This window comes from Pagrus major, chromosome 24 (genome assembly GCF_040436345.1).
Source record: "Pagrus major chromosome 24, Pma_NU_1.0".
In the NCBI taxonomy this organism is placed as follows: Eukaryota; Metazoa; Chordata; class Actinopteri; order Spariformes; family Sparidae; genus Pagrus; species Pagrus major.
Window position 1 is genome coordinate 16738812 of NC_133238.1, and position 13868 is coordinate 16752679.

The 13868-nt window shown below is 41.1% G+C and overlaps 1 protein-coding gene across 1 annotated transcript; it reads left to right on the forward strand.

The window, feature by feature from the left end:
- Nucleotides 1-238: 238 nt before the first annotated feature.
- Nucleotides 239-13656, forward strand: LOC140992229 (major facilitator superfamily domain-containing protein 6-like). The gene is made up of 7 exons (XM_073462516.1): nucleotides 239-509; nucleotides 2186-3767; nucleotides 8298-8395; nucleotides 10641-10802; nucleotides 10919-11017; nucleotides 11168-11460; nucleotides 12368-13656. The coding sequence occupies exons 2-7, from the start codon at nucleotides 2188-2190 to the stop codon at nucleotides 12566-12568; spliced, it is 2433 nt and encodes an 810-aa protein (XP_073318617.1). The 5' UTR covers nucleotides 239-509; nucleotides 2186-2187; the 3' UTR covers nucleotides 12569-13656.
- The last annotated feature ends 212 nt before the right edge of the window (nucleotides 13657-13868 follow it).

The window sequence follows — 13868 nt, forward strand, 5'->3', positions numbered from 1 at the left end:
GAATTTTGACGCCGCTATGATCGAATTTAAGCAAAATCCTGTGGTTGAATATCGCTCGAAACTAATTTTAAAACTATAAATTATGTCATGATAATTATATTGTATTAATTATAATAAAATAAAATAATAATAATAACAACAAACAAACGAAACAAATAATGAGTTAATTAGCGACATATGTTTGTGTTTTATTTTGGAAGCGTGCGCCGGAAGCTGTAGAGCCGTAATGGCGGACTTGACGGGTCCGTGTGAGGACAGGTGGGAGCTCCGGTCCGACGAGCTGCTGCTGTTGTTCTTCAGTACAAAGAGACACACGGAACCGGGACAGAAACACTTCGCACTCCTGTGGACATAAAAACACGAGGACGTGTCGCTGATTTTAAAACATTATCCGCTGAAGAAAAAAAGTCACAAAAATGACGTTTTTTGTGTGAAAAATGTCCGAACGAGGAGAGAAATTCAACAGAAACTGCGCAGTCATAGTTTAATGGGAGCGGTGACCTGAGCAGGTGAGACCATTAATTTCTCTTTAAATTAAATGTCTTCTTTAACATTGAGTGTATTTTTAATACGTTTACACACTTTAATTGATGTTATCACGTCACAGCTGCTCGTTTCCTGCTCGTTCACGTTGTGTTTTTAAATGACGGGCGCCATTTTAGCTAATTAGCGTCATTTACCGGCTGAGAAATGTTGCGTTTGTTTTGTTTTCCGGCCCAAATAAAGTCGCTTTGTTCGGGATGACAGCTACTTCCGCATCGGACCGTCAGTGACAGGCAGGGACGGGCTTCAAGCGGCGGTCCGGGGACCCGCACTGGGCCGCGGAGCCGCCCGGCACCGGCTGCTGTTTAGCTGATGTCTGAGAATATTAATCAATATGTATCGATCAGTCACGATTTCATGGTCTCAGACTGGGCTCCTGGACCTCCACAGAGCCTCCAGAGGGCCCTGTTCAGGTCCACAGCAGCACGTGTTCACGTTATTTTAGTTTTAATGACAGAAAAAAAGATTATTTCACTGTTTTTACTTCATCCAGACCATAATAATACTACTTAGTATTGAACCTCAATCAATAATATGACAAACAGGTTAATTTAGCCCCCTTTTGTACAAAAATAGAGTCAAAATGTCCCAAATTACTCAAATTTGACTGTTTTTATTCCATCCAGACTCCACTAATTTAAAAAATAAAGGTGAATAGACTGTTAACATTTGCAGTACTAAATAATAATATTTAGTATTAAATCTCTATCAGTAATACGACAAACAGGTTAATTTAGTCAAAATGTCCAAAATTACAAAAATGTCATTGTTTTATTCACAAGACTGTTTTCAGATTTCTGTAACATTTATTTCATCTGAGAAAACACAAAATAAATGTGTTATTTCACTGCCCGCTCCTCTTTCTTTGTGTGTTTTGTCAGTAAAAATGCAGGTTTCACAAAACTGAATTGTTTCAAAGCTTTTAAAATGATATTTAATCAGTCAATGTGTCCAAATGTACTAAAATGTGACTGTTTTTACTCAAACCAGACATAATAGTTTAAAAAAACTAGACAACTAGACATTTTTAGACTAATATAACCTTTATTTTAATTGTGAAAACACATAAAAGCAGTGATTTCATTGCCCTTTAGATAAAATACAGGTTTCATAAAAGTAAATATGGTTAAAGTTTTAAATATGACAGTTGATACTTTATAACACTCAGAATATTGAATCGTTTGTATGGAAATGCCATTTTAGTCATTATTAACTGAACACATACAAACATAAATATGCCTACGATACAAAAAAATTTCCTTTTTAAATAACATTTATTTATTGAAATATATTGACTAATGTATATATTTGTTTTTTAGATTATTTATATGTTTATGACCCCATTTATTTATTTAAGTCTTCTACATGTGTCTGTGTCTTTATTCACAGTTCTGTTAAGGACAGGAAACATCCCTGAATCACTTTAATTACCAAAAAACTCCCCAAACGTTCCTCTGAGACCTGTTTCTGTTAGTTTTACAGATTAAATAAAGTATAAATGTTGGAGAAAGAGACATTTTGTAAATCATTTAAAGGCAGTCGTGTCTTTAGGTGTTTCAGTTGCCACAGCAGCAGAACTTCAGCATCGTTTGGTTATTGAACGTTGCTCGGTCGCTCTCACGCTCATTTCCTTATCTTCCAGATATGGCAGCTGACGACAAGGTTGCCATCCTGACAGACGACGAGGAGGAGCAGAAGAGGAGGTATGTGTTGGCCGAGCCCTTCAACACCCTGACCATGGAGCGGCAGGCGGGCGTCGCCGAGACGCCGGCGCCCGCCGCCGACGCCCCGCCCGAACAGCCGTCGGCCTCGAAGTCCATCGACTGCTGCGAGAGGATGTGCCTCCGCATCAACAGCCACCTCCTCATCTCCAAAGTCTTCTACTTCTTCTTCTACGCCGCCTACGGCTCGCTGTACCCTCTGCTGGCCGTCTACTACAAGCAGCTCGGCTTGTCGGCTAGTCGCAGCGGGCTGCTCGTCGGTATTCGCTACTTTATTGAATTCTGCAGCGCCCCCTTCTGGGGCGTCGTGGCCGACCGCTTCAAGAAGGGAAAAGCCGTTTTGTTATTTTCTGTTCTTTGCTGGTTGGTGTTCAACTTCGGCATCGGCTTCGTCAAACCAGCTGAGATGAAGTGTGTGGAGAAAGGTGCTGCCCCTCTGACGACGGCACCGCCCTTGATGACGACTCTCCCGCACGTTAACATCACGCAGGTGAGCAACTCCACCAACCACACCAGAACCCGACGGAGCCTATTCGACTTCCCTGGACTCCCTGAACTCCTGGACTCCTTTCTCGGCGAGCTCCACAGGCAGGTGCGAAGCGTGGACACCAACGTGACTACGCCTCCTCTCACGACAGCAGCGAACACCACCTTGCACACCCCAAACACCACCCTCTCCTCCACCACCACCACCACCACGACCACAACCACCACCACGACCACCACCACCACCACGACCACCACCACTACCTCCCCTGCTCCAACCAAAGCCAAGGAGTACATGATCATCTACAACAAGGACCAGGTGGAGTCCATCTTCCTGCTCATCCTGCTCATCATCATTGTGGGCGAGTTCTTCAGCGCCCCTGCCATCACCATCGTGGACACCATCACCCTGCAGTACCTCGGGAAGGCTCGCAACCGTTACGGGCTGCAGAGGATGTGGGGCTCACTGGGCTGGGGGATCGCCATGCTGCTGGTGGGCATCTGGATCGACAACACGCACGTCGACGGCAAGATTGAAGGTAAGGGCTGCGACGTGCCCGAAGTCCGCCTGCACAACTACCTGATTGCCTTCATCGCGTTTGGCGTGCTGACAGCTGTGACGTTAATCGTCGCAACTCAGTTTTACTTCGAAAACGGTGCCAACTACCAGCAGGAGGTCCCAGAGGGGGTGGTGGCGGAGGCGGACATCCCGAGAGGGTTACCCGAGTCCGGCTCCTCCTCCTCGGACCAGACTCCCGTCAGCCCCGACACCCCGGAGGAGTTCCACTACAGCGACCTGCTGAAGCTCCTGTGCAGCGTGCGCTACAGCTCCGTGCTCTTCGTCGCCTGGTTCATGGGCTTCGGCTACGGCTTCGTCTTCACCTTCCTGTTCTGGCACCTGGAGGACCTGAAGGGGACCACCACTCTGTTCGGGGTCTGCTCCGTCCTGAGCCACATCTCAGAGCTCGCCGCCTACTTCACCAGCCACAAGTTCATCGAGCTCGTCGGACACGTCAGGTAAAAGACACACATGAGCATTCAGGCCTCATTTAACAACTTTTATTTCTTAATTTATCTGATATTATTATCGTTAAAGCCCAAAGTGACTTCTTTAAATGTCAGAATTTACTCCATTTATCCCAAATATTCCATTTACAGTCATATAAGACAGGAAACATCATAGAATGGATTGTAAGAATAATTGTCTTGACAGTTTCATGACTAGTTGTTGGACTGTGTGATGTTGACCAACTGAAACTCATCAAACAGACTCATTTTTTAAACATTTGTCAGCAAACATTGACATTTTAAACTGGAAAGAACCTGATGGATGCATGTACCTCCACCAGGGCTGCAAAATGATCTAAATGTGACAGAATGTTATATATTTAAATACACGTTTATATATCCTCATAAGACGCCAAATAACATTATAATGTGTTAATAAGATTATATAAGTGATAATGATAGCCTCATATGTCAATATTCAGCATTTTTCTCTCTAAATATAAAGTTAAACAACATAACATCTGTTCCATTGGAAGTATAAAGTAGCAAAAAATGGAAATACTCAAGTAAAGTACCAGAAATTGGACTTGACGTTGATAAAAGTTTAACTTAATTAGCTATAATGTCATTGTTAACCTTTTCTAAGCTTTTTTGTTGCTTTATTAGGATTAATATATATTTAATTATGCCATTAAAAGTTCATTTTTTGCATCTAATGGATCTAAAGCAAGAACAATGCCTTATTAAGGGTAATACATCATTTATAATGCATTTATTTTTGCTTCATGACTTATTAACTAAAGCTTAGTTCACTGACTTTAATATAAAATAGCTGTTAAAAGCTAAACTGAACCAGTGGGCGCTGGATTCAGTTTCAGAGCATTAAGCCTGAGAACAGAGAGTAAAAATCAGATAATCGTCCGTCACTTCCTCCTCTCTGGTGACCTTATTTGCCTCCAGTCCGGCCTGATGATTAATGGGTCACAGTAAATAGTGTTTCTGCATCAAGTGCTTCAAACTGAGCGGTCGGATCCGTCCTGCGCCCCGCGGCAGCGAGCAGTGAATGTTTGAGACAATGGCGTCATTGATGCTGCGGGTTTCCGTCGGAGTGACTTGGGGCCGGAGCTCGCAGGCAGCGGGGACATTCGAGAGCGTGGTGTTAGATTTCAGCTGCACAGGAAACACTCGACGTCTCTGCTGTCGACTCATGACTCAACAGGAGGTGAAGCCGAAGAGAAAGGAGTGGCGCCTCTGTCACTGTTGTTATTGATTTGACTCAGGCAGGATCTTGAATCTACAACGTCTACGTGTGCTCACTCTTCGGCTTTGCCTTTAGTTTATTTTTAGCAGCCTGAAGAGATTAAAAATAGCTTCAGAAGATCGAGGAAAATCTAAAACAGTAGCCACGATGTTGTGCAGCAGGTCACGAGTTTCTTTTTTTTTTACCTTCATTTATTCGTTTATTCATCCAAAATGAAAATAAAAAGCACATATCAGCAGAGAACACAGTCCAGCAACAACTACAAAACAAAGAGAAATGACAAAACATGAACAAAAATAAGGAAATAAAACACAAGAGGTCATTTTTATTTGATGTTTTTTGATACATTTTACAGCTCTTTACATATTTATTTGTATAACGTGATCTTCTTTAGATAAAAATAAGAAATATTTTGCCAAAACAGTAAAATTATTTTTCTCCAAACTATGTTTTCGTGTCCTCCAGCTGGAGACCAAACTTTATATTTTCGTATGTTAGAGACTTTGATCTATTTTGTTTTTTTGTACAGCTGCTTGTGTGTTTTGATGATGGTGTATTTTGTACTTTTAGACACTATTTTAATAGGAAACAAACATTTAAAGTACATTTACAAGAAAGGCACCAATGATTTAGAATTTGTGGCTGTTTCATAAAGTTTCTCTCAACTCCTAAAATTGTGCGATTTGTAAAGGGAGTCTGGTGATGTACTAAATAAACTTGCAGACTTGCAGTGAACCGACGTTAGCAAGCGCATTAAGCCAGCTAACGTTTTTTAATTCATTCATTCATTATTTTGTTTGTATAAGCTGAAAACCTTTCCGTGAGACGAACTGGCTTCTAGCTAACGGGGCTTTGCCTCGAGCCACAGCTGACAGTTAACACTGGCACATTTCTTTGCTTAAAGGGAAACTCCGCCCGTTCTTCTGCTGCCGTACTGTCGTTAAACAGCTGTTACACATGGTTGCAAATATTTGAAGCTATTAACCTCAAGCTAGGCCGCTGTGCAGTCTCAGTTCATCTAACGCTGCGTGTTTCCTTCTTGTTGTTCGGCGTGTGAGGATGTGGCGCTCTGCTGTAGACACACTTCCTCCTTCGCTGGAAACTCTGAGCAGAAACACCTGATCCGTCTTTATACAGACACAGAGGATGTTAATAAGTCACCTGCAGGTGCGCTGTGTTGACCCTGTTGTCAGTTTGTGCTTCACTGCTTTAATCCACTGTTCAAATTAGTCCCCGAAAAACATCTCGTCCTGATTGTTTGATTAAAAACTACAGTGAGCAGCTGCTGGAGGAAATCACTGAGCTTCAGGAGGAAGTGATGGTTTCTGCTCGGCCAAAAATAAATTACATTACCGAATATTTTCTGTTTATTTTACTGATTTCCTGTATTTTGAAATGCACACAAATATCCATAAATGTACATGAAATGACTGAATTTACATTTGTAGCGTAAAATAACATGAAAAAAATTCACATTTAAAAGAAAATTCACATAAAAATACTTTTAATTGAAAATGTTACATTCGAGTTTAATACTGTGATTACATTTTATTATTAAATAAGATATAATTAGTGACTAACAGTAGAAGTATTGTGTAGGTATGTAGATTTGTTCGTTTTGACAACAGAAACTTTGAATAAATGTGTTTTGGGGAACTTTCTGACATTTACTTCACTTAATTACATTAAATAAACACATTTTATCACAAGTTTAAACCTGATTATTTGAGTTCAGGTCATTTCATTGTTTTAATATGTGTAAATATCCTTAATAAAACATTATAAAGGCCAAATATTAAACAGGATCTTCTGTAAAATTACAGCTAAAAACTTTGTGACAGTTATTTTCTGTTATTTTACAATTATTATTTTTTGTGCCCCCTGCTGCCTTGATATGACAGTTTTTTGTATGTAATGATGTAATAGATTACTTGATCGATAGAAAATTAATCAGCAGTTATTCTGAAGAGATGAATCGTTGATTTGATTGGTTCCAGCTTCTAAATACTTGAGGATTTTGTTGCTTTTCTTTGTCTTCTCCGATATTAAATTGAATATTTTGGCATTTTTGATGAAAGAAAATTCAAATAAACAGCAGACTGCTAGTTTCTAATATTCAGTATGACATCAATTAGTCCATCGAAAGAAAATTAGTTGCAAAGTATTTTGATAATCAGTTATTTTTAGTAATTTTTAAAGCAAAAATGTCAAACGTTTGTTGGTTCAAGCTTCTTTAAAATGAGGATTTGCTGCTTTTCTTTGTGATGTCTGTCAGTAAATGAAGAGTTTTTGGGGTTTGGACTGTTGAAATTTGACATTTTATAAACTAAGCTGCATAATCGGCCCATTAATCCTTAAATAAAAGTAAATGTGATAATCGTATTGCAGCACTGCATCAGTTTTAGCTGTCTGACTGTTGATGCATCAACATAATAAGTCAGTCTCACCTGATGTGCTCTCATATATCAGCTTTATTAGCACTCCTTGTTTGAGCTCATGTCCCCGAGCTAACAGCTGTTAACATCAGAGGGAAATGCTAACATGACGTGTCTGGTTAGGACAGCTACAACTCAAATAGCTCATATAAGTTTAAAAAAAACGAGTTAGAAGTGAGATCCTGAGCTGTCTTCAGACCATCTGTCTCCTCTGTGTGCTCAGCAAACTGAACAAACAGTGAATTAATCTCATGAGGTGATGAACGCATGAACGTTTAGAGGGTGTGTCGCCTTCACATCGATTAGTTTGTCCTGTTGAGAGCAAAGAACGTTTTTAGACGGTTTTTATAAGAGTGAACTAAGTTTGCTTTTAACAGCCGTTCAGATTTAAGATTTACATGTTCTTAGTTTAGTGCCTCTGCTTTTATTTTACTGCTGCTGATGCAGGAAAGATATTTAATACATCACGTTAGATGTTTGTCTTTGTTTCTGATGTTTAAACTGTAACAATCAGTTAAATGTACATTAAGAGTTTTCTTATTTTTAGTGTTGTGTGTTTTTTTGTTTGTACCTTTGGACTTTACAAACCTGTGATTGGCATTTGTGATATTATAACTTGATTATTTTGATGAGCAATTTATAGTTTTGAGAGTTTTTCCAAAAAAACCTCAGAACTTGATGCTTTTTTTTGTCGTATATGATAGTAAATTTGATATTTTAGGCTTTTTCCGTCTGTATTTTGGTGCATTTCTACCTGTTTCATGCTGTCAGCTGATTAGTTGCAACCACATTTAACAATCTTTACCCTTCACCTTCTCTCCTCCTCCATCTTTCCCCTCTCAGGGTGCTCTACATCGGCCTGGCCTGCAACACAGCTCGCTACCTGTACATCTCGTACCTGCAGAACGCCTGGACCGTCCTGCCCATGGAGGTCCTTCAAGGTAACGTACGCTCGTTCCTGCAGGGAGGACGTTTAGGAAGCTAGGACCCAGGGGAGGGGACAGGAACCGGGGTGTGTTTGTCTAACAGGAGGCTTATCAGACGGACGCTTTCCTCCGAAAGCGAAGCTGGATCATCCGGTCAGAACTCACATGAACTTTGTGCTTTCACAGGATCTGTGTTGATAAAGTCAAACGGCTGAAGGCAACATGTATTATTGTTTCATGGTGTTCACACAGCTCATACAGAAAAGGAGACAAAAGGGGATGAAAAGGCAACAAAACAAAACACCTTTTGTCACCTGAAATGACCTCTAACACCAGATCACATCATTAGACTTCTTTGGCATCAAGCATCAGACTTCCTCTCAGAGTCATCACTCCTAAAAAGCTCGGGCTGGGGAGTTATTCTGGGAGTCGTATTTGTGGAAAATCTCTGAACATCCCGACAACAATCAATAAACCAAATGCTCTGACAAATAACAGAGAGAAATCCAGTATCTGTGGCTGTCACAGGCCTCTAATAAGCCGTCTAATTTGACCTGAATAAAAAAAGATTGGACAGGCTGTCGACCTACGCTCCTGCCTAAGAGGCTACGCTAAGTTATTAGCAGTGATTGTGGCATCTAGAGTTGTTTGTTTATGTGTTTATAAGACCAAGAGAGCTTGTTGAAGGTCATGAACTCGTCACCCAGCTGGTCAGCGAAAGAGCGTCTCAGGAGGGAGGAGGTGGGATTATTTCAGGTGGATGCTTCAGCTTTCTCTTCTCTAACCGGAGTAAGAAAGATCTGTTAATACGATAATATTGTCAGTGTCACTATTAAATGTCAAAGTTTCCGTGAGACTTCTAAGTTCAGGATTTAAATACTTCCTGGAGCAAAGCAGAGACGAAGTGACTCAGAGAAAACGGTGGTAATAGAAAGTGGAGTGGATGATCAGTGGAGTCTGGCTGGTTTGTTTGAGCTGTCCGCCCTGAGGAAACACCGGCGCCTCACAGAATAAACAAGAAAACTAGTTCCACACTTCAGCCTCGAGCTCGCCGACTGATTTGACTGTGAAACCGACGAGTCAAACAATTACAAACGTTTCAAACTGAGAATTCAAATTCTCTGCTGAGATCAGACACAACAGCAAATATCAGGAAGAGCTTCACTTTGACTGTAATGTGAGATAAGCTGCTGTGGTCATGTGACGCGTGTCAGACTCAGACAGGAAGCTGCACTGTTGCCAAAATAAAAGGTGTCACTTTCATGTTCCAGCTGAACTTTACTTCATTAAGGAAATCAATTCTGCAGACTGACACATACTGGAGATCTTTAGGCTGATGCCAGGATCAACATGTATGATTTTACATGAACACATCACACATTTAAGACACAGATCACCTCTATGACCTGAAGGTGCACTGAGCAGCAGACGTTACAGTTTCAGCTCCCTCTGGTGGACAAACTATGAAATGTAGACATTAAATCTATTAAATATACATGTAAATAGATGTATAAGTACATTTAATATCAGAGACTTTTACTCAAGAACTATTCATATGGGAGACTTTTACTTTGACCAAAGTAATATTTTAACACCTTATTTAAAAAACAATAAGATTATAATATACTTAGGAAGAAATTTTGACTTTGACTTTTACAGAAATACACGTTCAGTTAAATAATTTACAAGTAGACGTGAAATAAAGACAATAAAGATCACAGTAACATAAAATGATAATATAATTACTAATATAAAATCATAATATACTTACAAATGAAAAGAAAAGACAAATAAGCTAACATAAATAAAATAATGCAACAAAAGCTCAAACTATCGGGCCTCTATCGAACAAAAGCAGTGTGTTTATTAAGGAGATTTAAACAAAGCTCAGGCTGAATTATTAATGTTCCCATCATATTTCACTTAGTGGTTTGTTGTGATCTCAGTTTCAGTCACCCTGATAAATAAAGTGTGATTTTTACCACTGAATCTGGAGCCAAGACACTCGAAGACAAATGACTCTCAGCTGTTCGCTCAAAGACGTGAAGTCGTCCAAAAAGCAGCCGACAAAATAACAATACACTGATTGAGGTCGGCCATTTCTCTTGATTCCTTGAGATAAAGATAATAAAAGATTAAACAAGCAATAATAACAATACACGTTCAAATGTATGATAAAGAAGTAGAATGACAATAAAATAGATAAATAATAAAACGTGACTGACTGGATGACCCGTGTCTGTCCCTGTGTGTCCTCCAGGTGTGACGCACGCCTCAGTTTGGGCCGCCTGTATCTCCTTCCTGAGTGCGGCGGTGCCTCCGGCCCTGAGGACGTCGGCGCAGGGCATCCTGCAGGGCCTCCACCTCGGGCTGGGTCGCGGCTGTGGAGCCATGGTGGGAGGAGTGTTCGTCAACTACTTTGGTACAAACGCGGCGGATCATGAGTGGAAAAGGGGATTATTCCAGCTCTGGTTGAGATATTTAGACTTCAGGATGTGAGTCCAGTTTTCCTTCTGGTGACGTCTGTTTGGCTTTCAGGTGCTGCAGAGACGTTCAGAGGGATCGGCATGGCCTCCCTCATCATCCTCCTCATCTTCGCCTTCATCCAGTACCGCAGTGGAGAGACTGAGGAGAAAGGTGGGCTCCTAAAAGCTCCTAGATCCTTTATGGATTTGTTTGGGAAGAGGGTTAACTCTGGACAGTTTTGAGAAACCGGACAAAATCTACCAGACTTCTTTAAACCTGCCTTTAAATCTAAATCTCTCCTCCCGCCTCCTCTTTCCTCAGAGGACAAAATGCTGGCTGAGAACATCCCGGTCCCCTCCAGCCCGGTTCCCATCGCCACCATCGACCTGGTGCAGAGCCAGAACGGCGTCGGTAGCCCCGCCGCTGCTCGCAAGGCCACAGCCGTGCCCCCCAAGAAGACCAAGCACCAGGAGGAGCAGGAGGACGTGACCAGGCCGGCCTGGGTGCTCACCGGCGCCCCCTGGGTCACCATCGCCTTCGCCATCTTCCAGATCAAGGAGAAGATGAACCTGGTGAAGGACGGCGGACCTCCTCCAGAGGTTCAACCGCTGCAGGTGAAGGAAATGACACGTGTCCGACACAGTTATCACGTCGTGCTTTCACCCAAATGTCTTAACTTTAACTTCAGTAGTGTTCGTACAGGTGAAAGTTATATTTTACCACAGTATCTTAACTTTTACTCGAGTACAATTCGTACTGGTGAAAGTAATTGGAAATGCTTGTGTTACCATAGCAACAGTTGGTGTCATTTATTATTATTATTATTATTATTATTAATAATAAGACTCTTTCCATATGTTCTATGTTAGTTTAACATTAATGTTTCATTAACTCCCACCAACCTGAACTCTCCGACACTTCCTCCTGTCACCGGCTGCCCACACACACACACACACACACACTTAAGAAAGGTGAGACGTGTGTGTGTGCAAAGGTCGATGGAAAACTACTGTGTGTGTGTGTTTGTGTGTGTGTGTGCGTGGGGGGGTGTCCAGGGTTTCCTCTGCGTGCATGCGGTGACTCATCTATACCTGCGTGTGTGTGTGTAGGGTGTGGGGGCGTGTTCATGCATGTGTGTTTTTGTGTTGTGAACCTTCCTCCCACGCCCGTTTCATGACGTCTTGTGAGGTTCATGCACGCCTGAATTACTCCCCGGTGATGTAACCCCACCCCCCCCGACCCCACCAATTTTGGATCTCAGTGAGAGATTAAGACGGATCAGATAAGTCAGTTTGTTTGTGCAGCCGGTTAGCATCTCAGATATGTTAGCTAGTAGAAGCTAACATGTTAAAACTGTAAGTTTTTGATAACTAGCAGCAAGTGAAGCAAGTTTTTTCAGCTAGCTTTTTGTTTTTTTGTCTTCTTTGAGGAGATTTAGACTTAATATAATATAACATAATATAAAATGTTCCTGGTGCTTAGAAATGCGTGATTGTCATTGTTTGTTGCTCTTGTTGCCAGGCACCTAACCAGCAGGCGTCGGCCGAGTACGAGGCGGTGGCGACGTCACACAGAAACCCGAGCGAGGACGGTGATGGCGTCACAACAGAAACACCCACACAACCAAACACCACAGACTCTAGCAAGGACCAAACAAACCCACCCTCGAACAGAGGAGGACCTCAAGAAAACCCAGCATTCACAGCAGAAGACGCAGACTGACTGTTCACCTAGAAACTATTTAATTTGCACATTTTATTTCTGCAAAAATATCCGTCTGAACAAGTCGGTTTGTCTTGAATTCAGTCTTAAAATCTCAGAAATAGTCTGTTTTTGTAGCATATTGACAAGGCAGTGATGTCCAGGACATCTCACATAGTTTTGGGAACAAGTTGGAAATACTGTAACTCATTTTTAAACTGGTTCTGGGACTCACGACTTGTTTTAATGGATTGTATTAGCAGGTTTGGATTAAGCTGGAGGTGCGATGGTGGCGTGGAAGCTAACTCACCTCGGAGCGCTGTGCACTATATTTAAGGCCCTTTACTGGTGAAGTGTGAAGGAAAATCCTTCAAATGTAAAAAGAAAAATGTGCCTCTTGATAAGTTATTAACTTAATTTACTGTAAAAAGTGAAGAAACGTGATGATATCTGACAAAATGGGGATTTTTAATTCAGCAGAACTGCTGTTTTGAAGTGGTTACATTATTAAGAAGTAACTGGGGTTATTCTCTGTTGCAAACAATAATGTTTTTGATTGTTTTTGCATTTTAATTTTGACAAAAGGGACCAGTTTACGCAGGGGGTGAAGGGTCATAATTGCTTTTGATATGGAAATGTTGGGTTAGCATTAGCATTAGCATTAGCATTAGCGTCAACCAGCTCTGATATGGTGTGAAGAAAGTGAGCAGTTAAGTGAGACCGATTATCAATAGATAGAATTAAATCACTGAGATTACATTAAAAGCAATAATGCCGGATTACTTTCAGTGGAAAATGGCGGACCCCGCCACCAACAATGAAAACTACTATATACAGATTTAATATTGAACGTAAATGCACTTAATGGCTACTGCAGGAAAAAATTGTGGGTTGACAAGGATCAAAATTAGGCTAAACAGAGGATCTGAATGGTCATAATTGCTTTTAATTTAAAGGAGTAGCGGTGGGAAGCAATAATGCTAGGTTCATACATGTTTCAGTGGAATGATGGCGGACCCCGCCACCAACAGTGAAGACAACCGTAAATAGAGTTAACCACAGAATGTAAATGCACTTAATGGCTATTAAAGACAAAAGTCGACCTGAAATAGTCTCATATGTCGTCATGTCACAGGGGTGACAAGGATAAAAATGTGTCTTTTATTTTAATTAGCTACTAAATTTAAAACAAAACACAGACGAGGAAAAGATGCAGCTCAAACTATCAAGTTGACGGTAAAGTCTTGAAACATCTTTACAAAAACTCTGAGATTTAATTTATAAAGGCCTTAAGATTGTAATCTTGTCTGGTTATATCACT

What these genes read in the sequence shown, in the direction of transcription:
- LOC140992229 (XM_073462516.1), top strand. Translation starts at nt 2,188, where the DNA reads ATGGCAGCTGACGACAAGGTTGCCATCCTGACAGACGACGAGGAGGAG. An exon ending in GAGCTCGTCGGACACGTCAG is followed by an intron (nt 3,768 to 8,297) that starts GTAAAAGACACA and finishes TTCCCCTCTCAG; the next exon opens with GGTGCTCTACATCGGCCTGG. An exon ending in AGTGTTCGTCAACTACTTTG is followed by an intron (nt 10,803 to 10,918) that starts GTACAAACGCGG and finishes TTTGGCTTTCAG; the next exon opens with GTGCTGCAGAGACGTTCAGA.